Source organism: Pipistrellus hanaki (genome assembly GCF_964339955.1).
Source record: "Pipistrellus hanaki genome assembly, chromosome: 3".
In the NCBI taxonomy this organism is placed as follows: domain Eukaryota; kingdom Metazoa; phylum Chordata; class Mammalia; order Chiroptera; family Vespertilionidae; genus Pipistrellus; species Pipistrellus hanaki.
This window is the reverse complement of record NC_140505.1, coordinates 170,406,631-170,429,827: the sequence shown is the minus strand read 5'-3', so window position 1 is coordinate 170,429,827 and position 23,197 is coordinate 170,406,631. Positions and strand designations below refer to the sequence as shown.

Here is a 23,197-nt window from a genome sequence, read left to right as displayed (position 1 = left end):
ATCTTGTTTTTAAAACAAAACACCAGAATCACAGTCAGCTTCACAAGATACACACACTGAGAGGCCCAGAACTGGTGCCAGGAGAACAGTCTAGCCCACCATCTCACCCTCCCGAGGAAGGGCGGCGGGCGGCCTCCTGCCCTATTTAATGGGTACTGCAGACTCACATTAAATGTCTCTGATGAAACACGCACATCTCATCTAAACCTTACAACAAAGATATCCCAATTTTTACAGATTCCTCAACCGAGACTTGGAAAGGTTAAACGACAAGCTATTCTGCAAGACGCAAGGGCGGTAACTAGCTGGCGACTCCAGAGAATGTCAGCCGCGCCCGGAGCTGCGCAAGCCCTTGGGTAACCGCGCGGGCGAGGCGCCGACTCCGGAGGGGCGGGCGGTCACGTGGGCGGGAAGGCGGTCACGTGGGCGGACGGGCTGCTGCCCGGTAGACTCGTGCGCCCTCTAGCGGCGGCGGCCGGTGCTGGGGCGGCCTCTCAACCCGCTTCTCCCGCCCGCCGCGAAGGAGCCGGGAGTCCCTACCTTAGGGCCCTGCCCTGGACCGCCGCTTCCGCGCAGTCAACCTCCTTCCGGTGCCGTCGTCCGCGTCTGGAAGGTTCTGTCCCGGAACAAAGGCCCTGGGGCGGAAGCGGGGCCTCGGAGCCGGCGGCAGAACTGCCGCTGTAGCCCCGGCTGCGGAGAGAAGTGGGAGGGACGAGCGCTTCCTTACACTTAAAGGGCTCCTTCCCTCCATCCTTTTTCTTTGCTTTCCCTCTCCCTCTGCTTTCAGCTCAGCCTAGGGACCCTCCATGGGAGAGGATCTTTTCACCCTGCAGGAGGGAGGCTGCAAGTAGGGAGGCTGCAAGTAGGGACCCAGGTTAGGTTAGAAACTGCATACAAAGAGCACACTCACTGCAAACAACCAATGCCTCTGCCACGCCTACCTAAGTCAGCCAGTCATCGGAAAGTCTTACTTGCCAAATAATACCCTTTTGTTTCTCCTTGCTAATTTTAAAAAGTCTTACTTGCCAAATCTAATACCCTTTTGTTTCACCTTGCTAATTTAAAAAAAATATATATATATAAATTGATTTCAGAGGGAAAGGGAGAGAGATATAGAAACATCAAGAATGAGAATCATTGACCAGCTGCCTCTTGCACACCCCCACATTGGGGATTGAGCCTGCACCCACTTGAGCCCTGATTGGGAATTTAACCCTGACTTCCTGGTGGCATTCAACCACTGAGCCAGCCAGCTGGGCTGTCCTTGCTAATTTTTAAAATACTGATTCAACTTTTTTTTATAGTTTTTTTTCCACCTAAAGAAAACATTCCTTTAAGACATCTACTTCTTTCTAGTGAATCCTAACTGGGGATGGCCAACCGCCCATGTCCCCTCCCCCTGGCCAGGCTGGCTAGACTCCACCCATGCACGATTGCATGCACCAGGCCTCTAATATATATATACATATATTGTATATTCACACTGAGTGGTCAGATTTTTTTTTTTAAATATATTTTATTGACTTTTTCAGAGAGAAGAGAGGGATAGAGAGCTAGAAACGTCGATGAGAGAGAAACATCGACCAGCTGCCTCTTGCACACCCCCTACCGGGAATGTGCCCACAACCAATGTACATGCCCTTGACCGGAATCAAACCTGGGACCTTTCAGTCCGCAGACCAATGCTCTACCACTGAGCCAAACCGGTTTCAGCCTGAGTGGTCAGATTATTATGCATTCAGAGATCATAATAATCTGGCCACTCAGTGTATATAGACTAGAGGCCTGGTGCACAAAATGTATGCATGGGTAGAGTCCCTAGGCCTGGCTGGCGATCAGGGAGGATCAGGGCCTCCTGCTGCGGGCTGGGGCCCTCCTTTGTTACATACTGACCCCGGGTGGTCAGTGCACTTCATATCAAGTGATCAAACTCCCAGTCTCCCAGTTGAACTCCCTAGGGGACACGTTGCATATTAGCCTTTTATATAGAGAGAGATATGCAGAAAAAATCAATAGCTAAGACAGTGTGGTACTAAAGCAGAAATAGCCAGACATATATAAATCAATGGAAAATAATAGTTCAGAAATTGTATATATAATGATAGATAATGATAAAGATGGCATTTCAAATCAATAGGGAAGGATGGGATTGATCAATGAATGTGTTGGGAAAACTGACTTACTTTTTGGGAAAATGTTAGATCCCTACCTCACACTATGCACAAAAATTATTTCAGATAAATTTAAAACTAAAAACCATACAATGAAATATTGTTCATCAATTAAAAGAGATGAAATACTGATATGGACTACAACCTGGATGAACCTTGAAAATATACCAAGTGAAAGAAGCCAGTCATAAAGAACCATGTGCTGTATGATTTCATTTACATAAAGTGTAAAAAATAGTCAAATCTATAGAGACAGAAGGGGATTAGTGATTGCCAGGAGTAGGAGTGGAAGGGAGGATTGGAACATGATGGCTAAAGCGTAGAGGGCTTCTTTTTGGGGTAATGAAAATGTTCTAAATTTAATTGTGGTGATAGTTGCACAACACTGAACCATATTAAAAGCCATTGACTTGTACATTTTAAATGAGTGGATTTTATGGTATGTTAGTTATATATTAATGAACAATTCTGTGAGGGAGAAAAAAGGGAAGAATGAATATCACATAGGCAAGAGGTAGTTTCTGCCACAGTTAATATCAAAATCAAAAAGAGTAACAAATCGACTTAAAACATTAATGACATACCAGGAACATGAAAAAGGATATGAAAAGGCAATTTGCAAAATAAATATAAACAAATACATGTACATTTAAAAAAGAAACAACCTCAGCAATAATAAAAAATGCAAACTTGCCCTAGACAGTTTGGTTCAGTGTGTATATATATATATATATATATATATATATATAAAATGCAAACTGCCTGGCTGATATATCTAAGTGGTTAGAGTGTTGGCCTTCAAACTGAAGGGTGGCAGGTTCAATTCTGATCAAGGGCATGTACTTCGGTTGCAGGCTCAATCGAAGTGGGGTTGTGCAGGAGGCAGCTGATCACTGATTCTTTTTCATCACTGATGTTTCTATCTCTCTTTCCCTCTCCTTCTCTGAAATCAATAAAGATATACATTAAAAATAAATAAAATAGTGACATATCTATTTTTCGACCTATTATGATTGGCAAAGTTAAGTACATACCCTCTGAACCAGAAGTTGTACCCTCTAAGACTGTATCCCACGGAGCCATGATACTCAGTGTGTGTTCTGTGGACAAGCAGCACTGGCATCACTTGCAGGGTCAGAAGCCACATTTTAATCTGATACTCAGGCAATTCCAATGCACATTACAATTTAAAAAGTACTGTTACAGAGTACTTATGCAGAAGAGTAAGGATATATCTATGAGGATTTTTTATTACAGCATTGTTTATAATATAGATAATTTTTAGAGTTAATATCCATATAGGGAATAATTTAATAATTACTGTATATCCATAGAATGGAAGACTAGGCACTATAAAAAAGAAAGAGGTTGCCCTGGCCAGTTTGGCTCAATGGATAGAGTGTCATCCGGCAGACTGAAGGCTCCCAGGTTCGATTCCAGTCAAGAGCACATGCCTAGCTTGTAGGTTCAATCCCCAGTTAGATGGGGGTGCAAAAGGCAGCCGATCAATGATTCTTTCTTATCATTGATGTTTCTCTCTCTCTCTCCCTCTTCCTTCCTCTCTGAAATATATATATATATATATATATATATATATATATATGCCTAAATGACTGTTCGACCATTTGACCAGTAGCTATGTCACACATTGACCACCAGGGGGAAGACACTCAATGCATAAGCATGGAAACATGGAACAGACTGATGAATCTCAGAGGAAAGGGGGAAGGGAGGAGGATGTGAGGAAATTAACCAAAGATCTTATATGCATACTGGAGGCCTGGTGCACTGATGGGGTCCCTTAGGCTTGCCTGAAACCAGCCAGGTGCACGGATTCATGGACCAGTGGGGTCCCTCGGCCTGGTCTGCGGGGATCAGGCAGAAACCCGCAGTCCAACATCCCCCAAGGGGTCCTGGATCGAAAGAGGGTGCAGGTCAGGCCAGTGGACCCCACCAGTGCACAAATCAGTGCACCAGACCTCTAGTATATCTATATAAAGATAGAGGTAGATATACACTGAGTGGCCAGATTATTATTATCTTTGAATGCATAATAAATAATAATCTGGCCACTCAGTGTGTGTGTGTGTAATATATATATATATATATATATATATATATATATATATATATATATATATATTTTTTAGAGGCCCGGTGCATGAATTCGTGCATAGGTGAGGTCTGGCCAGCCTGGCGGGAGGGGGGGGCGAGGACATGGGCAAGTTGGCCGGCCTGCTTGCTGGTCGAACTCCTGGTCAAGGGGACAATTTGCATATTAGCTTTTTATTATATAGGTTATACACTGAGTGGCCAGATTATTATGCGTTCAGAGATAATAATAATCTGGTCACTCAATGTATGTTTAGTGACATGAAAGATGTCCAACACATTTTATTAAATGTCAATAACCCAGTTGATGAACGGTATGTATGATTGATACAACTTTTGTTCTTAAAATATGTTTTTAAAAATATATATTTTATTAATTTTTTTATAGAGAGGAAAGGAAAGGAGAGAGATAGAGAGCTAGAAACATCGATGAGAGAGAGACACCGACCAGCTGCCTCCTGCACACCCCCCACAAGGGATGTGCCCTCAACCAAGGTACATGCCCCTGACCGGAATCGAACCTGGGACCCCTCAGTACACAGAGCGACGCTCTATCCACTGAGCCAAACCGGTTTTGGCCTTAAAATATGTTTATTAATACATTAACTTTATTTAAAAATGAGAGTGGTGCTGAGAGAGATCATGGACTTTCTTTTTTTTTTTAAATATGCTTTATTGAATTTTTTTAGAGAGGAATGGAGAGGGATAGAGAGCTAGAAACATCAATCAGCCGCCTTTTGCACACCCCCACAAGGGATGTGCCTGCAATCAAGGTACATGCCCTTGACCGGAATCGAAACTGGGACCCTTCAGTCTGCAGGTGGTCGCTCTATCCACTGAGCCAAGCCGGTTTCGGCAAGATCATGGACTCTCATATTCCGCTTATGCACTTCTCTATTTTTATTTTAATTAAATTAGTACTTTTATAGTCCAATGAGATTCTATTTAAACCAGCTACTGGGGAAGTGTCTCATCAGGAAGGATGGCGTGTCTAGCTCTCATTGCACAGGGCAGATTCAGTCTTTGCCAATGAAACACAAAACCACACCCCAATGGTTCCTCACAGCTTTCAGGACAAAGTCGTCATTCCTTAGTGTGCTTGCTGTTTGCTGCTCCTACCTCACCCCTTAAGTGCACCTACCGTTCCAGCCAGCAGAGCTGCCTGCTCTCCTTGCCCAGCCTCTGAGCTCTCTCTGTCCCAGGCCTTCCCAAAGGTGCTTCCTCTGTCTGGACTCTGCACTGGGTATTATGAAAACACATGTACTATAAAATGACCCCTGGCACTTCGTAAAAGCTCTGTATGTGAAGGGTGTCATTATTGTGACATCTGTTTCATTGTACTGAATTAATACTTGTTTACTTAACCTTGTCACCGGACTGGAAGGCCCTTGAAGACAGGGACACTATTTCACTGCCCTTACCTCCCCAGTAGGCACATCCTGGTGCAGAGTGCTTAACAAACCTATGTTAAAACAGATTTGTCTGTTAACAGTATTACCCAAGCTGGTCAGGGAGGGCTGGAGGTAATATTTCCTGATGTCCAGCCCACCACATTTTCCATCAGATTACTTTACTATCTGTAATGAATGATTTCACAATTAATCACATAATAGCTTACTTTGTTTTATTTAAATTAGACTAATAGCGGAAACCGGTTTGGCTCAGTAGATAGAGCATCGGCCTGCGGACTGAAGGGTCCCGGATTCAATTCCGGTTGAGGGCATGTACCTTGGTTGCAGGCACATCCCCGGTGGGAGATGTGCAGGAGGCAGCTGGTCGATGTTTCTCTCTCATCGATGTTTCTAGCTCTCTATCCCTCTCCCTTCCTCTCTGTAAAAAATCAATAAAATACATATTTAAGGATAAATAGCCGAAACCGGTTTGGCTCAGTGGATAGAGCATCGGCCTGAGGACTGAAAGGTCCCAGGTTCGATTCCGGTCAAGGGCATGTACCTTGGTTACGGGCACATCCCCAGTAGGGGGTGTGCAAGAGGCAGCTGATCGATGATTCTCTCTCATTGATGTTTCTAACTCTCTGTCCCTCTCTCTTCCTCTCTGTAAGAAATCAATAAAATAAAAAAGATTAAAAAAAAAAAAAAAGAATAAATAGCCGGGACCGGTTTGGCTAAGTGGATAGAGCGTCGGCCTGCGGACTGAAAGGTCCCGGGTTCGATTCCGGTCAAGGGCATGTACGTTGGTTGCGGGCATATCCCCAGTAGGGGGTGTGCAAGAGGCAGCTGACCGATGATTCTCTCTCATTGATGTTTCTAACTCTCTGTCCCTCTCTCTTCCTCTCTGTAAGAAATCAATAAAATATATATTTAAAAATAATAAATAATTAAATAAATAAATAAAATAAAAAATAATTTTTTTTTTAAAAAAAGAATAAATAAATTAGACTGATAGCTCTGCACATGAATCCGTGCACCAGTAGGTCGCTGCCACCCTCCTGTAGCTCCCCCCTGCCCTCTCTCTCCCCCCCACCTCATAGCTTGCTGCCCTGCCCCCTCCTGTAGCTCTCCGCTGCCCCACCCTCCTGCAGATCCGTTATCCAGTAATTACACATTCGGTTGTTACACCTCATGGCATAATGAATAATTAGTATATTCCTCTCTTATTATACAGAATTCCACAAGATTGGTACCCGCCCTTCTTTCCCCAGGCAGGAATTGTGTCATAAATATTAACCTCCCTGGGTCTTCTTTCAAATATCTCTCTCACAGGACTGGTGTGGAGATTAAATATCACTTGTAAAGGCACCTCACACAATGTCTGGCACCAAATATTTGTTGCAACTCAGCCTCCCTCTCTTCATCTCCTTCAACAAGTCACACAGGCCTGAATGCCTGGGTTTGGCTTTATCAGTTCTCATTGATTATTTAATATAACAACGTTGTGTGAGTGTTTTAGTGGTCACATGTTGGATTTTCTCCCCAAAAGGTTTGTGCCAAACTAGTTCAGGAGATGAGGAGTAAATTGTTCCCAAACTGGGTTTAGCAATCTGTACAGCACTTTAGGGTAGATTAGACTCATGCTTAGTCCCCGACAGTTGGTATAGTTAAGCCGATTTTACAGAGAAAGTGGAGTCAGGTAAGTTGCTAGTAAACTGCAGATCTGTCAAGACTCCAACTCAGGTCTCTAGGATACTTTGGGCCTGGGCTTCCAATCCGAAGTCGGCCTGAAAGTAACGATGGACGGGACCTATGGGGGCGGGGTTGGGTGGGGATGGCGGAATGAGACCACTTACCTTGGTATTTTTGTCCCTCTTTACCCGCCTTTTGTGTTTCTTTTGAATTCACAATACTTTGCATTGCTGATGTCCTGTCCCTTTAAGGTCTCAGGTGATGTAATGGACAGCCCCTCCCCTCCCCCTACCTCTGCACAGTTCTAAGCCCCGCCCACTGCTCCATCCCTCCTCCCCCTCTCCCCCCACCAATTAACGCCCCTCATCCGGGTTCCTGGGTTGGAGAAAGTGGGTTTGTAACTTATCAACTGACCCGGTTCAGTTAGTGGCGGCTCCTCCTCAACGGTTGTCAACTGCGGATGTCCAGTGCCCCGCCCCCCCGTTGTCATAACAACAATACACAACGCCTCCGTCCCCTTTTCCCATCTTCCAAAACAATCTTTCACTGGGGCCAAGGCCTCTCCAGCATTGCTTGTAATTGAGCGGAGCCAGAGTCCGCTCCCTTTCTGTGAAGGAGGATTGGGTGGGAGGATTAGAGACTGTCAGGCTGGTGTCCCAAGGGGATAGGGAAGGGGGCTAAGCTTGTGGGAGAGTTAGAAGACAGGAGTGGAGCAGGGCTTAGGGCTGAAAGGGAAAGGGACGGTCTGTAAGGAAGAGTGGAGGAGGACGCGGCTTAATTTAAAATGGAGATGGGAAGAATTGCAGGGGGGCGGGGGGAAGGAGAGAAGAGGAGGGGAGTCCAGGAAGCAGGGAGACAGCTGCTGGAGGAGAGTTGGAGCCATTGGGAAAGGCAGAAAGGTCTCAGGTTTCTGGAAAGGCATCCTGGAAAGAGAGGGGGTCCTTGATGGGAAATGTGGAGTGGAGGTTGGGAGTCAAAATGAGATGCTCATAGGGATGAGGAAAGAAGCATACTTGGGAAGAGATCAAAGGTGATGGGAGGGGCAGTACCCCATCGGTGGAGGTGAGAGAGCTGAGGGTTGGCAGGGGCTGAGGAGACCTTCTTTCTCAGGTCGAGGACCCAGCTTGATCCGACGCCAGCCTTCAGCAGGGAAGAAAGATGTCAGATGAAGAAGATCTGGAAGATTTTGAGCCAGACCAGGAAGATCTGGACAGGGAGGACGAAGATAAGGAGACAGAAGAATGGGATGAAGACAGGAAAGAGGAGGAAGACTTATCAGAGGAAGTGAGAGCATGGAAATGGAGTGGTCCTAGGGCTAAGGAGAGGGTTGGGCTGGAAAGGGATGCCTGACTGCACTTCCTCCTGCAGTGGATACCGACCCCCCTCACTGAGGACATGATGAAGGAAGGGCTTTCTTTGCTCTGTAAGACCGGCAATGGATTGGCCCATGCTTATGTCAAGCTGGAGGTTAAAGAAAGGTGCATTGCGGGGTAGGGAGCTGGGGGGTGGGGGGAAGATGAGAAATGAGTTTGTAGGGTCCAGTCTCCTTTTTCACCCTCATTCCTGGGAGTTTCAGCTGAGAGTCTGGATCTCTCTGAGAGTCTGGATCTCTCACATCCTGGACCAGTGGGAGGGAAGGGTCAACTTTACTTTTCAGGAGCCCAGGACTCCCTGCCTCAGGGCTGGCCTGAGGATTGAAGGCTGTGAGAGGGAATGTGGGATTCCTGCTGGACTTCCTCACTTGTCCTTCTGAGTGTAAGGTCTCAGCTCTTCAAAGACACAGGTCCTTGGCCACTATTAAGGATCCATCTACCTTCTCATCTCCTCCTCACTCCTATCTGTCACCCATTCTTCTCCCCCTTATAAGCCATCTCCATATTGCCTTCTGCTTCAGCATCTCTGCCAGTCCCTGCTAGATTCTCACCCTTCGCCATGGCCTCTTCCATCCCCTAGAGAACTGACAGACATCCACTTGCTGCGAAACTACATCCATCTGCGTTATGTGGATATTTCTGAGAACCATCTGACAGACGTGTCCGCACTCAATCACCTCACCCACTTGCTCTGGCTCAAGGCTGATGGCAACCGGCTGCGGAGCGCCCAGCTGAATGAACTGCCTTACCTGCAGATTGCCAGCTTTGCCTATAACCAGATCATTGACACGGAGGGCATCACTCATCCTCGTCTGAGCATCCTGAATCTCAAAGGTGGGTCCGAGGAATGGGCTACACAGATTCCTTCCTTCCTAGCCTGCGGCCAACAGCAGTGAGTAGTGTGGTCCTTGGCTGTGCCACCCAGCAATTTGTACTCATTCATTCAGGCACATTCTGACTCATTATGGCAGTTCTATGTAGTGGAGGTATTCTCAGGCAGCTTACAATCTAGATGGGGGAGACAGACAGTGAACACAAACACAATAAGTAAATTTATTCAGCAAGTTAAGGGAGATATGGGCTATGGGAAAAATAGATTAGGGTAAAAGGAATGGAGGCACAAGTGGCAATTTCTAACAGATTGGTTAGGACCGTGGTTGGCAATCTGCGGCTCGTGAGCCACATGCGGCTCTTTGGCCCCCTGAGTGTGGCTCTTCCACAAAAATACCATGGCCTGGGCGAGTCTATTTTGAAGAAGTGGCGGCATTAGAAGAAGTTTAAATTTAAAAAGTTTGGCTCCAAAAGAAATTTCAATCGTATTGTTGATATTTGGCTCTGTTGACGAATGAGTTTGCCGACCACTGGGTTAGGACAAGCATCATTGAAAAGCTAACATTTGAGCAGAATTGGGGAAGGAGAGAGAGTTAGTCAGTCATTGCTGGGTGGACAAGTCCTTCAGGCCCTGGACCACCAGACACTGGCCCAGGGCCCCTGAGGTGTTAAGTGTGGACTTGTCTCTCCTCATATCCAACTGGCACTGGAGAGAAAGATGCGGAGGCTCCCGACACTCAGGCTCGCTCTGAACATTCCGGAGTGGCACTGTGCACTCCAGACACCCTCCTGCTCCTCAGGGAACCACATCCGCTCGGTGACAGGTCTGGACCCCGAAAAGCTGATCAGCCTGCACACACTGGAGCTTCGAGGGAACCAACTGGAAACCACAATAGGAATCAATCTTCCTATGCTGAAGAACCTCTTCCTGGTAGCTCCCTGGGTCAGAGGGTGGGTGGTGCAGGGAAGATGGCACTGTGCTGGGGGCCAGGATTGCCTGGCTTCTAGGCTCAGCTACTAACTTTGTCATCATGATGATAATTGGCATCATTTACTGAGATGCCAGATGCTGGGGCGAAGCAAAGTTAAAACAAACAAGGGGCTAACCACTTGGCATCGCCGGTAACACACCATGTGTGGGTAACACAGAAACAGTTTGCTTTGACAGAGGTGGCAGCATCATGTGCCATAACTGAGGATCAGACATTTAGGCCACCTAAATGTCTAGTCATTTAGACTCTTGAGCTTCCTCACTGCAGGGTGGGGCTGAAGTGATTTCTCCTCAGAAGAGCAGTGGGGCTCTGAGACCCGGGTGGGTTAAAATATTGCCTCCTTAATCAGAGGTGGCTTTGGTGGGATGAACAGTCAGTAGGAAGTTACTGCTGACCTTTCTCTGGTCGGGCAGCTTCTCCTGGATTTCTTTACTCTCATTACCCATCTCTACTCCCTTGGGGACCCGTCCCTATCTACCTCTTAGTAGATTTCCTCTTCTGCTGCATCTCTTTCTGACTTCTCTTCTTTCCCTATTCCTCTCCCCTCTCCCAATATATCTACTGTATCCTGGAATCTAGGCCCAGAATTTCTTGAAGAGGGTGGAAGGCTTGGATAACCTAAAGAACCTCACTACCTTGCATCTTAGAGACAACCAGATTGACAGTCTGACTGGCTTCTCCGAGGAATTGAAAGCACTGCAGTACCTCAACCTGAGGTATGCACCCACCTTGCTCCTTCCCCTCATCAGGAGCAGCTTTTGACTGTGTTCTTCCCAGTCCCAATCCCCCAATCCTAGCCCATTCTCAGATTCTCACCTCATCCTCCATCCTGATCTTCATCCCTCCTTTCCTTACTTTTTTCTGCATTATAACAATCTTAATTATAACACTGAGATCTTTATTGCCTGAGACCCCCAAGTCCTTATGCATTCAACCCACAGTTATTGAGAACGTGCTATATGTCGCCTCCTGTGTTGTGTTTCAGGAACATTTAAAGACACCAGAGATAGTCCCTCTTATCCTGAGCCCCACCTATAAGGTTCCTTTCCTTATATAAAACATAAGATGTGCTCAGATGTGAGCAGAGAATATTTGAAAGGGAATCTCTAGATAGTAAAGCACTCAGGATCAAAGATTTTCTCTCAGCAATTCTTGCCTGATGGAAGATTTTGTGTGTGTTTCCTTAAGCAAAGACGTAAGAAAACTGCCTCCTTAGTCAACAAGGCCTCTTTAGTCAATGCTGGCAATGGAGCTGGACAGCGTGGCTCAGTGGCTGAGCATCAACCTATGAACCAGGAAGTCACTGTTTGATTCCCAGGTTCCCGGTTGATCCCTGGTCAGGGCACGTGCCCAGGTTGTGGGCTTGATCCCTGGTCCCCAGTATGGGGCATGCAGGAGGCAGCCAATCAATGATTCTCTCTCATCATTTATGTTTCTATCTCTCCATTCCTCTCTGAAATCAATATATAAATATATATTTTAAACAGACACACACACAAAAGGCTGGCCCTGGAAACAGAACAGAATCTCCAAGTAGGAGAGGTGGTTGCACCTTGAACCCCAACTCCAACCTTAATTTAATTCATGGAGCAATCTCTTGCTAATCAGCTCTGCCACCTTGGTCTGGAAGGTGGAGGGGCAACTGTGTTCCTGTCAATAGCCTAGGCAGGGATGGTGGACCCTTTTCAGTGGCTGTTCACTGGGGAGTTTGGAAGTAAAAGCAGTGGAGCTGCATTGTCTCAACGACTAGGAGGTGCCTCTGGGGCCAAAGAAGCTAAACCTCCTGCAATGCACAGGGCAGTCCAGCACCAAGTGCATGCAGTGCTCCCAGTGAGAAATACGGCGTCAGGTTCAGCACCTCCATTGAGATAAAATGGAAACATTTAAACCTGATTTCATAAAGGCTTGAAGCAAACACATGAAAATAACTGTTCGAGGAGACATATTAGAAGATGAAGTTTGTTCTTCAGGCTGGGAGGCCCCAGCCCACCCTCACCTCTAGGTTCCTTCCAGTGGGGAGCACGACACAGCACTCACTACCCTGAGCTTCAATCCCAGACCCTTTTCACTGCCCCAAGTCCTTCTAACCTCTGATTAGGTGTGATTGACACAGAAGTCTGTCCCTGCAAGGGAGATTCCCCCCTCCTCCCCAACTACAAGACGGGGTTGTGACCTAGCTTTGCTGCTCCAAAAGGATAAATAGGACACATCACCGAATAGAATATGGTACTTAGGGATTCCTTGAAGGACAGAAGCAGGACAGGACAGCAATTCTGCAGCAAATCTGGCAATGCTTGGCAGACCGATCCACAGTGTTTCTAGGGAAGCTGGAGCCCATGGGAGAGTCCCCCAGAAGCTCAATTCATGGCAGCTAGCCTCCAAGATCATCATTCCCATGAACCCCTCCTGACTGCACCCACAGGGGCAATATGATCTCCAACCTGCAGGAGCTCACCAAGCTCCAGAACCTGCCCAAGCTTCGAGCCTTGGTGCTGCTGGACAACCCGTGTACAGATGAGACTGACTACCGCCAGGAGGCCCTGGTGCATATACCACAACTGGAACGTCTGGACAAGGAATTCTTTGAGGAGGAGGATCGGGCTGAGGCCAATGAGATTCGCCAGAGGATGAGGGAGGAGCAGGAGCAGGATGCTGAGGGTGATATGGGACTGGACCAGCCATAGATGCAGCAGCAGTTCTTCTCGCCATCACGGATTGTAAGGAAGCCAGCAGGGAGGCAGGCAGAGGAGGCCAGGGGGCTGGCACTTAGGGGGAGAGCAAAGCTGCTGTGGGAGGAGGTGGGTGAGGAAGGGATGAATCAAAGACAACCCTTGGAGAGATGAGAGTTAGGGGTCAGGGGGTGTCTCAGGGTGAGGAGGAAAGACCAGCGGGACTTAGGAGGAGCTGAGGAAAGGCTCAGGAGATACATCAGGAAGCCGGAAGAATACATGAAAAGAATTGGGGAGGGAGGCATAGCTGTTGGTGTGAGGTGGCAGCCAAAACTGAGCTAAAGAGGATCAGCTGCGAAGGCCAGGGCTGCAGCAAGGGGGGGGGGGGGGGGAGGAGAGGTGGTGGTGGTGTATGAGGAATGCAGCTGGGCCTAGGAGAGAAGGCGGCAGAGCAAGAGCCTGCACTAAAAATCTGAAACTAAAAATAACAGGACACGGGGAAGGGAGAGAAAGGAGAGCAGGGTGAGGCAGAGGCGCTGAGCAGATGAGCCCAGGGAAGTGTAGCGGCTGGGCATAGATGGGGGCAGAGGCAGCAGTGGGAATGCAGTGGGCCCAGAGGGTTTACTTCTGTTCCTTCCTCCAGGGGATCAAAGACACCGGCCCCCAAGACCTGAGAAGCCTCCATTGGCAGGACCCACCACAGGCACGCCCTCATCCGGAGACAGCGGCTGACCTCTCAGCCCTGACCTGGGGTTCATCACAACCTGCCCTGCCGCCCAGGCTCTGTGTGGGCACCTGGGCAGAGGGGTGGGTGGGCTCGAGCTCTGCCTGTAGCCTAAAAGTGGGCATCTTCAGGCAGATCCAGTTGCCTGCGGAACAGCTCAGTTTTCGAATAAAGAGATATTTTGATACTTTTGTGACTTGACCGGGTACGGGAGAGCCTATCGCGGGCTTTCCTGGCTGTGGCGGGCCTCTGGCATCAGATTACTCTGCGGCTGTGCCAGTTACTTTCCAGGGGGTCGGGTCGTGGGCAGCAGCGTGCGTGGGCGCTGGAAAAGGCAGGCTCTGGGTCGCCCCCAATCCCTCACGCATCACTTTCCCCCTCCCATTCCCCCACTGCACCCCCATCGGCCCCCACCGGCCCCCCACCCGCACTCCTCCATGCGCCTCTGCCCGAGGCTCCTGACTCACGGGGGCTCCAGGTCACATGCGCCCGCCCGGCCCTATCGGTGCCGGCCCCCCTCCCACCCCCCGCCCGCCGCCCGGAGCCGCAGTCGCCGCCGCCGCCACTCCCGCTCTCTCTGCGCCGCCGCCGCCACTGCCACTGCCATCGCCACCGCCACAGGCTGAGTCTGCAGCCCGAGGTGAAGCCCTCCCCGGCCCTGCGCCCCTCGGGCCTGTGCCCGGCCCTGCGCCCCCGCTAGCTCCCCTGGCCGCGCGCATCTCTCCCGGGCGCTGCGCACCTGCTCCTCCCCGCGCCTCCCCGCTCCCTCCTGCCCTGCCTTCCCGCTCCGCTCGGCTCCTTCTCATTTGGGCTCCAACCCTTCTCCACCCTGGCCTGTCCCGCTGCATCTCCGCTCCTGTGGACATTAAGTTCGGGGTCTTCCCCCCCCCCCCCCCCCCATCACACGCAACCGGCTGTGCATTTTTATCCTGCACGTCCTCCTGGCTTTGCTGCTAAGGGTTGTCTTCCTCCCCTTCCGCAGCATCCTCTGAGTCTAGACTCCCTCGCCCCCTCCTCCCCCACTGCGCGCCGGGCCGGAGGGGAGGATTTGTCTCGGGGCGGCGGGAGGAAGGGCCCATCCCGGCCTCACCGCTCGGGCCTCTCCTCCTCCTCCCTCCCCGCTGAGACCCCCAGGGCCGGAGGGCTTTCCTAGGACCCTCTCCAGACCTCTGCACTGTGCATCGGTGGGAGAGGGACGCACGTTTGGGAGATTGGGTCCTGGGCGTGGGGGCTGGGTGTTAAGTTGGGTGGGACAGGGCTCTGAGTGAAGGCTTCAGCTGTGCAGACTGCCCACCCTCTTGGTGGCTCCAAGGAGAAAGGCAAGCCTGGCAGCCATTCCTCCCTGAGGAGGTCTGGGCGAACCCCACCAGCCGGCTGCCCAAGCTGCGGAGGGGAGAGGGAACCGCGGCCCCCTCCCCCTCACTGCGGCGTCCTCCCGCCTCAGAGGTGGCTCTCACCCTGCCCCGCACTGCAGTGACCTCCCCTTCCTCACTGCATTGACCTTCTCCTATCTCCCTGGAAGGGGTGGGGGATCCCCTCTGTGATAGCGGCCTGCCCCTCCCCACCCCCACCCACTGCGGTAACCCTTTTCCCATCCTCCCCAGCCTCCGGCCCCGCCCACCGTCTCAGGCTCCACCCCTCTAAGCCTCTTACCTTTCTCCTTTACTTCCCTTCCACCCAAGGAGATCCCAGCCATCATGTCGATAACGAAGATCTGGGCCCGGGAGATCTTGGACTCCCGTGGGAACCCCACTGTGGAGGTGGATCTCTACACTGCCAGAGGTACTGAGCTGGCCCGGACCGAGCCCAGCCCTCACCCCAACCCCAGCTCGACCCGCACCCCACCCCTCAGTGCTGCGTTTGCCCTGGCCTAAGGGGAAGCTCCCTTGATTCCCAGCAGGGGTGGGGTGCTGGTCAGGCTCAGGCCTGGACTGTGGGGGTTGGATGCTGTTGTCCAGGGGAGCCAGGGTAGGCAGGCCTCCTGTTCTAGTTTAGTGTATGACACATACCCTGCCTCTGCATGTTTGTGTATGCACCTGTGTGTGAGCATAGGAGTGCATAACTGCATTTCTTTGGGTTCCCACTGGTGCATGTGGGAACTCAGTTGGGTGGATAAGGAGGCCCTTGCTTTTATGTGTGTGTGTGTGTGCAGTGTGTGCGTGTGTGGATTAGCGAGTAGTTGTGCATTAGGGAGCTGTGTGTATCTCTCTGTGTATTAGGAGCAGTGTGTGTATTATTATTGGGGAGCAGTGTGTATGTGTGTGTATGTATTAGGAGCAGTGTGTATGTGTGTTTTAGGAAGTAGTTGTGTATTAGGGAGCTGTGTATGTGTCTGTGTGTATATTAGGAGCAGTGTGTATATATGTGTGTATATTAAGGAGCAGTATGTGTGTGTGTGTGTGTGTGTGTGTGTGTGTGTGTGTGTTAGGAATAGTATGTGTATATTAGGGAGGTGTGTGTGTATGTTGGTGTATTAGGAAGCAGTGTGGACATGTGTGGGTGAATTAGGGAGGTGTGTGTGTATGTTGGTGTATTAGGGAGCAGTGTGGACATGTGTGGGTGAATTAGGGAGGTGTGTGTGTATGTTGGTGTATTGGGGAGCAGTGTGGACATATGTGGGTGAATTAGGAAGGGGTGTGTGTGTGTATGTTGGTGTATTAGGAAGCAGTGTGGGGGAAAGGGCTGGATGTGACAGGCAGGAGTTCAGAGCTGGGGGCTAAGGGATCCCTGGTCCCTGTTGTCTTTCTCTCTCCCTCCTCACTCCATGTTCCTCTCCCTCCTCACTCCATGTTCCTCTCCCAGGTCTTTTCAGGGCCGCGGTGCCCAGTGGAGCCTCCACTGGGATTTATGAAGCCCTGGAGCTACGGGATGGGGACAAACAGCGTTACTTAGGCAAAGGTGAGGCTTCTCTCCTTCCCCAGCCTTCTCACCCCTCAGCTTTATATTCTGACCTCACAGCAGTCCCCAAGCCTTTTCTTGCCTCCCCCCCTCCCTTCTGGCCCCTCCCAGCCTGACCCAGCCTGGCCTCTTTGCCTCTCCTCAGGTGTCCTGAAGGCAGTGGATCACATCAACACAACCATTGCACCAGCTCTCATCAGCTCAGTGAGGCTCACTCTCCGCTGGGGATGGCAGGAGAAAGAATCCTGGGCCAGAGGAGCAGGGAAGGGGTGGGGGGAGGCATGCTTACTAAGGGAAGGGTGGGAAGATGATCCCTCACTGTTGTCTGCTCCCTTGGGGGTCAGGCCCCCTGGTCCAGACAGGCCGCTGTCACAGGAACCTGGTTGGACCCTGGCTGGCTGTGAGCCTGTGTGAAGGGGGCCTGGGTCTTGGGGCCCAGCCTCCATGCTGGCCCTGGGTGATGGTGGCTCTGCCTGCAGGGGCTCTCCGTGGTAGAGCAGGAGAAGCTGGACAACCTGATGTTGGAGCTGGATGGGACAGAGAACAAATGTAAGCAGGGGTCAGGAGAAAGTGGGGAGGCCGAGGGTGGGGATGCGTGGAGCAGAAAGAATTGAAGGGGCCCGTGCTGCTGTGGGAGCTTCCTGAGGGTGAACTTTTCATTCTGTTCCCAAAACCAGAGCAGGAGAAGGTGAGTTAACTATGGTTTGTGTGTGTGTGTGTGTGTGTGTGTGTGTGTGTGTGTGTGAGACATTAGACCATTAGACGGAGGAAGAACTTCTTTGCAGCATGGAGGGGAGGGAGTTGGTGTGAGATAGTCTGATCTTGGATGTTTAGAAATACATACAGCTCTCTGCCCTTTCCGGTCACCTCGCTCCAAATCTGCTATAATATTTCAGGAGAGAATGGACTAAGGAGGGAGGAGAAGAGGGTCTCCTTTATTGCCTCCTTCGGGGACTATACGTGGTGTCAGGGCTAGAAGAGGAAGGGGACATTTTTGCTTAGTGCCTTCTCCTGTCATCTCCCAGCCAAGTTTGGGGCGAATGCCATCCTGGGTGTGTCGTTGGCTGTGTGTAAGGCAGGGGCAGCTGAGCGGGAATTGCCACTGTATCGCCACATTGCTCAGCTGGCCGGGAACTCAGACCTCATCCTGCCTGTGCCGGTGAGCAGCCCGCCATGCCTGTACATCTCCCAGGGGCGGGGTCCGGGGAGCATGAAACCTTGTGAAGACGGATGGGAAGGCAGGAAGTTTGGGTAGCTAAAGAGAAAGGATGGGGACACGAGACTCGGAGTCTGGGGAGCTGGGCGGGGGGTGGGGGGGGGCGGCGGTGGAATTTGGGATGTTGGGTGGACGCTCCCAGGGGCAGAAAGGAAAATGCTCAGTGACTGTCTGGTCTGTGGCTCCCAGGCCTTCAACGTGATCAATGGTGGCTCCCATGCTGGGAACAAGCTGGCCATGCAGGAGTTTATGATCCTTCCGGTGGGTGCTGAGAGCTTTCGTGATGCCATGCAGCTTGGGGCGGAGGTCTACCACACGCTCAAGGGGGTCATCAAGGACAAGTACGGCAAGGATGCCACCAACGTGGGAGATGAAGGCGGATTTGCCCCCAACATCCTGGAGAACAGTGAGGGTGAGCCCAGGACCCCCACTCCCAGCGCTGAGTCGCACTTCATCCTGGGCCATTGGGAAGGGCCACATACTCAACCAGGTCCTGAGGAGTATGGGTGATGGTCCTTGACTCCTGCTAGCTGCAGAGGGCCTGGCAAATTCACATTCCGGCCTGGAAGAACAGTCCTCACCTGCCCAGCCAGGCTCCTTAGTGACTAGGAGTTCTTGCTGGAGCCCCTGGGAGTGCTGGAAGGTGGTCAGGTCTCCTGTGAGATCCATGCCAGCCTTTAACTCCTTAGGGTTCTCAGTTTGATGAGATATACCAAACTCGAGGTAATCTATTCTAAATCTATCCCATTCTCACCCCAACCTCATAGGCCTTGAGGATCTCTAACTTTTTCCTGCCCTGGGAGAAACTGTATAGAGAATAGAAACAAAACCCAAAACTGGTGGTGGCTAAGAGTTCAGGTTCTGAGGCTAAAACTGCCTGCCTTTGAATTTTGATTTGAAGACTTACTGGGTGGTGATCTTTCTTACTTATTTTGTCCATGCTTTGTCTTTAAAAAAAATATTTTTATTGATTTCAGAGAGGAAGGGAGAAGGATAGAGAGAAACATTAATGATGAAAGAATCATTGATCAGCTGCCTCCTGCACGCCCGCTACTGGGGATGGAGCTGGCAACCTGGGCATGTGCCCTGACCTGGAATTGAACCTAAGTTGATGCCCAACCACTTAGCAACACCGGCCAGGCCATGCTCTGTCTTTCTTATCTGTAACATGGGAACACTAATAACAGTATCTACTTCATAGCATTGTTGTGAGGATTAAATGAGATCAGATATGTGAAGCATAGTTAGTCCGAATAAGTGATTTATTTATTTATTTTTAAAATATATTTTATTGATTTTTTACAGAGAAGAGGAGAGAGGGATAGAGAGCTAGAAACGTCGATGAGAGAGAAACATCGACCAGCTGCCTCTTGCACACCCCCTACCGGGAATGTGCCCGCAACCAATGTACATGCCCTTGACCGGAATCGAACCTGGGACCTTTCAGTCCGCAGACCGACACTCTACCACTGAGCCAAACCGGTTTCGGCCAAATAAGTGATTTAAAAACACTGTTGCCCTAGCCGGTTTGGCTCAGTGGATAGAGCATCTGCGTGCAGACTGAAGGGTCTTGGGTTCGATTCGGGCCAAGGACACATGCCTAGGTTGCGGGCTCAATCTTCAGTAGGGGGTGTGCAGGAGGCAGCCAATCAATGATTCTCTCTCATCATTGATGTTTCTATATCTCTATCCCTCTCCCTTCCTCTCTAAAATCAATAAAAATATATTAAAACAACAACAACAAAACAACACTGTTATTAACAGAAGGCATCCTCTGCCTTCCTGGAAGACGGCCTGCTCTTCCCAGACCTGGATAACCCTGACCGGAACCTTAGCCAGCCTCCTCCTTAGCAAGTGCTCTACCACTGCCCTTCATTTCTTCCCTTCCCTCCTTCCTCCTTGTCCGCCCTCCCTGCTAATAATCTCACTGTGTTTCATCCCCAGCCTTGGAGCTGGTGAAGGAAGCCATTGACAAGGCCGGCTACACGGAAAAAATTGTCATTGGCATGGATGTCGCTGCCTCAGAGTTTTATCGTGATGGCAAATATGACTTGGATTTCAAGTCTCCTGCTGACCCCTCCCGATACATCACTGGGGACCAGCTGGGATCCCTCTACCAGGACTTTGTCAGGGACTATCCTGGTGAGAGCAAGGCGGGGCATGGGAGAGAGTGCAGGGGGAGAGCAGCAGGCAGGTAACCGGACCTTATGGGATGCTACGTGAGGTGCCAGGGGAGCATGAAACCTTGTGAAGACGGATGGGAAGACAGGAAGTTTGGGTAGCTAAAGAGAAAGGATGGGGACACGAGAGCCAGGGTATCCTAAGAAGGACTGAGAGCCAGGGATGGGGTGAAGTCTCCTGCAGAGCCTGGGCTTTGTATGTAGTAAATGTGCAGGTTGTGATGAATTTGTTCCATCTGCTTCAGCTCCTCATTAAAGTCATGTGCTCTGAAGCTACTGGGGCCATGGGGAAGGCTTTGGAAGAAACCAGGGATGGTAAGGTGATCGGGCCTGCCAGGAGCCAGTCATTTCAGTATTTTTGATAGATAAAATTGTGGATGCTGAATGGAGCTGGAAGTCGTGTGTGAATAGAACAGAAGGCTGATGAGGAACTGAATGATCCTTCAGTTCTTCCAGAGCTTTAGATATGAATTGCAGAATGAAGGATGATGATGAGTCATGAGGAAGGACTTCCTGGTAGCGAAAATATGAAAATGCAGATAGGTTGTGAGAAAGATTCGGAACCCTTGTTTTTTGCAAGTTTGTGAATGAATCAAGATGAGACTCCGTTAGGGCAGGCTTATTTGGGGATGGGGGAAGCAAGGAGGAGCAGCTCAGTGAGCCAGGAGATCTGGCTATTTCAGGGAATCAGAGTATGTGTGTGTGGGGTTCCTGCCTGGTACAGAGCCCCAGAGAAGATCAACAGCCCCTTCACCCCTCTCCCTGCAGTGGTCTCCATTGAGGACCCCTTTGACCAGGATGACTGGGCTGCCTGGTCGAAGTTCACAGCCAATGTAGGGATACAGATTGTGGGTGACGACCTGACAGTGACCAATCCTAAGCGTATCGAGCGGGCCCTGGAAGAAAAGGCCTGCAACTGTCTGCTGCTCAAGGTCAACCAGATCGGCTCGGTCACTGAAGCTATCCAAGCGTGAGTGCCTCCTGGTTCTCTCCTGCTCAGCCCTTCCCGGGACCCCTCTTGCAAGGGCTCTACGCCTAATCCCGCCCACAGATGCTGAAGCGAGCAGGGAACCTGGAGTCACCTTCACAGCCCTCAGTTCTGCTCCCTCTGGGTTCCGAACAGATGCTCTGCTTCCCTCCCAGACAACCTCCCTCCAGATGTTTCTGAACGCAGACCAACGTTGGGGCTGGGAGGAGAGTGCCCAGTGTGAGGGGCTGGGGTCAAAGCTGGTGTGTGATACAGGTGCAAGCTGGCCCAGGAGAACGGCTGGGGGGTCATGGTGAGTCACCGCTCTGGAGAGACTGAGGACACCTTCATCGCAGACCTGGTGGTGGGGCTGTGCACAGGCCAGGTGAGTGCAAGGGATGCCTCTGTGCGATTGGTGGGTCCTAGGCTCAGGCGGGCCACTCCTTCCAGGGGTCTGAGGGTGTCAGGGGAATTTCAAGGGAGTGTACGTTTCCTTTAAAGAAACGAAGGGGCAGCCACTGAGCTGCTTATCTTTCCTGATGTTTCAGATTAAGACTGGCGCCCCATGCCGTTCTGAGCGTCTGGCTAAGTACAACCAGCTCATGAGGTGAGGGAGCCTGGGGAATGGGAGCCCAGGCCCAGGGTTAAAAGCTCTGTTTGCCCCCCATTCCATACCAGAGAACAGTTTTGAAAGATGAGTTGACTACTGGCCTGATGGGTGGATCCCACAGGCCACATGGGAGAGCCAGAGAAGGCCCACACTTGGGCCAGGACATGGGAGCCCCCCGGGGGGGGTGAGGGGCTTGGAGACTGAAGACCTCCTGCATCCTGACATTTCCTTTCTGGCTCATTTCTCTCAGAATTGAGGAAGAGCTGGGAGACGAAGCTCGCTTTGCCGGACACAATTTCCGCAATCCCAGCGTGCTGTGAGCCCTCTCCTCTCCTGGAGCCTTGGACCCCCTCCACCCTCCTGGACCCCCTTCCTGTCCTGCTCTGTGATATCTCACCCCAGACACACCCTGGCTGACCCGCCGCCCTGCTCCTGGGCTTGTCCCACCCCTGCTGTCTCTACTCTCCCCATCTGGGTTCCGCTCTCTTCACGTCTCCTTCCTTTCCTCTCTCCCCGAAGACGGGCCACAGGACTGCGGGTGGTGAGGGGGTCCGTGGAAGAATGGTCAGGGTCTGTTGACAGGAGCATCAGGGTTGCTTGCTGAGGTGTTCAGGGAGGGGCCATGTGTCACTGGTGCTTTGCGCCTGTTCCACGTGTTTCCCATGTTGCAGATGAACCAGGCATTGCCTGGTGCTGAGGTGGAGGGAGGATCTGGCTGCTTGGGCATGCCTGGCCCAAGGTCTTAGTGTGTTATTTATTTATTTTTCATGGATTGTGTTGATTAATCATTTCCTCATGATTCCAGGGCCAAACACTGGCCTGACGGGAGGGGGCTGTGTATTTCATATGGCTGAGATTCTGAGATGGTCTGGGATGGAAGTCTTGCTGGAATGCGGAGGGGGAACAGAAAAGGGCCTTTGCTGGCAGTTCCTTTGTGTGTAGCAGCCCTTCACGGAAGCCTGCTGGGGCCAGAGATGGGGCTGTGCGCCCAGCACTCTTCCCCGGAACTCTTCCCAGCCCTGTGTTCCCTGTTCTTTCTCCAGCTGCCCCAGAGCAATGTCTTGCTCCCACCATGCCATGTTCCAGTTCCCACCACCTCTGACACTGAAATGAGCAGCACCATTAAAGTCTGAATCACAGTGCGTTGTTGTGTCTGAGGAGTCTGACTGTAGTTCCTCCGAGGGGAGAGAAGATGGAGTCCTGGGAAGGAAGCTGGTGAAACTGGATAGCAGAGCTGGGGAGGGCACAAGAGGAGGAAGACAAATAAATGTGGCCAAGATGATGACATTGCCTACCCACTCTAGCCAGGTGAGGGCCACGCTCCCCCTGCCTTCTCAGCAAAAGTTTGGCCCCAGGATCCAGCTGAATGAG

General features: G+C 50.8%; 2 protein-coding genes across 4 annotated transcripts; both read left to right on the top strand.

The window, feature by feature from the left end:
• The first annotated feature begins 242 nt into the window (after positions 1-242).
• LRRC23 (leucine rich repeat containing 23) lies at positions 243-14,146 on the top strand. 2 transcript variants are annotated; one of them, XM_084878039.1, is made up of 8 exons: positions 243-356; positions 8,477-8,650; positions 8,735-8,844; positions 9,320-9,573; positions 10,371-10,501; positions 11,142-11,278; positions 12,985-13,279; positions 13,875-14,146. In XM_084878039.1, exons 2-7 carry the CDS (start codon positions 8,525-8,527, stop codon positions 13,244-13,246), a joined length of 1,020 nt encoding a protein of 339 aa, XP_084734165.1. In that variant the 5' UTR covers positions 243-356; positions 8,477-8,524; the 3' UTR covers positions 13,247-13,279; positions 13,875-14,146. The 2 variants fall into 2 exon arrangements, with proteins under 2 accessions (XP_084734165.1, XP_084734166.1); XM_084878040.1 differs by lacking the exon at positions 8,735-8,844.
• A 378-nt stretch (positions 14,147-14,524) lies between these two features.
• Positions 14,525-22,968, top strand: ENO2 (enolase 2). 2 transcript variants are annotated; one of them, XM_084878032.1, is made up of 12 exons: positions 14,525-14,595; positions 15,638-15,737; positions 16,758-16,853; positions 16,999-17,057; positions 17,333-17,402; positions 17,879-18,012; positions 18,259-18,481; positions 20,014-20,211; positions 21,018-21,219; positions 21,493-21,601; positions 21,765-21,823; positions 22,077-22,968. In XM_084878032.1, the coding sequence occupies exons 2-12, from the start codon at positions 15,653-15,655 to the stop codon at positions 22,144-22,146; spliced, it is 1,305 nt and encodes a 434-aa protein (XP_084734158.1). In that variant the 5' UTR covers positions 14,525-14,595; positions 15,638-15,652; the 3' UTR covers positions 22,147-22,968. The 2 variants fall into 2 exon arrangements, with proteins under 2 accessions (XP_084734158.1, XP_084734159.1); XM_084878033.1 differs by lacking the exon at positions 14,525-14,595 and adding an exon at positions 15,117-15,139.
• Positions 22,969-23,197: the final 229 nt, after the last annotated feature.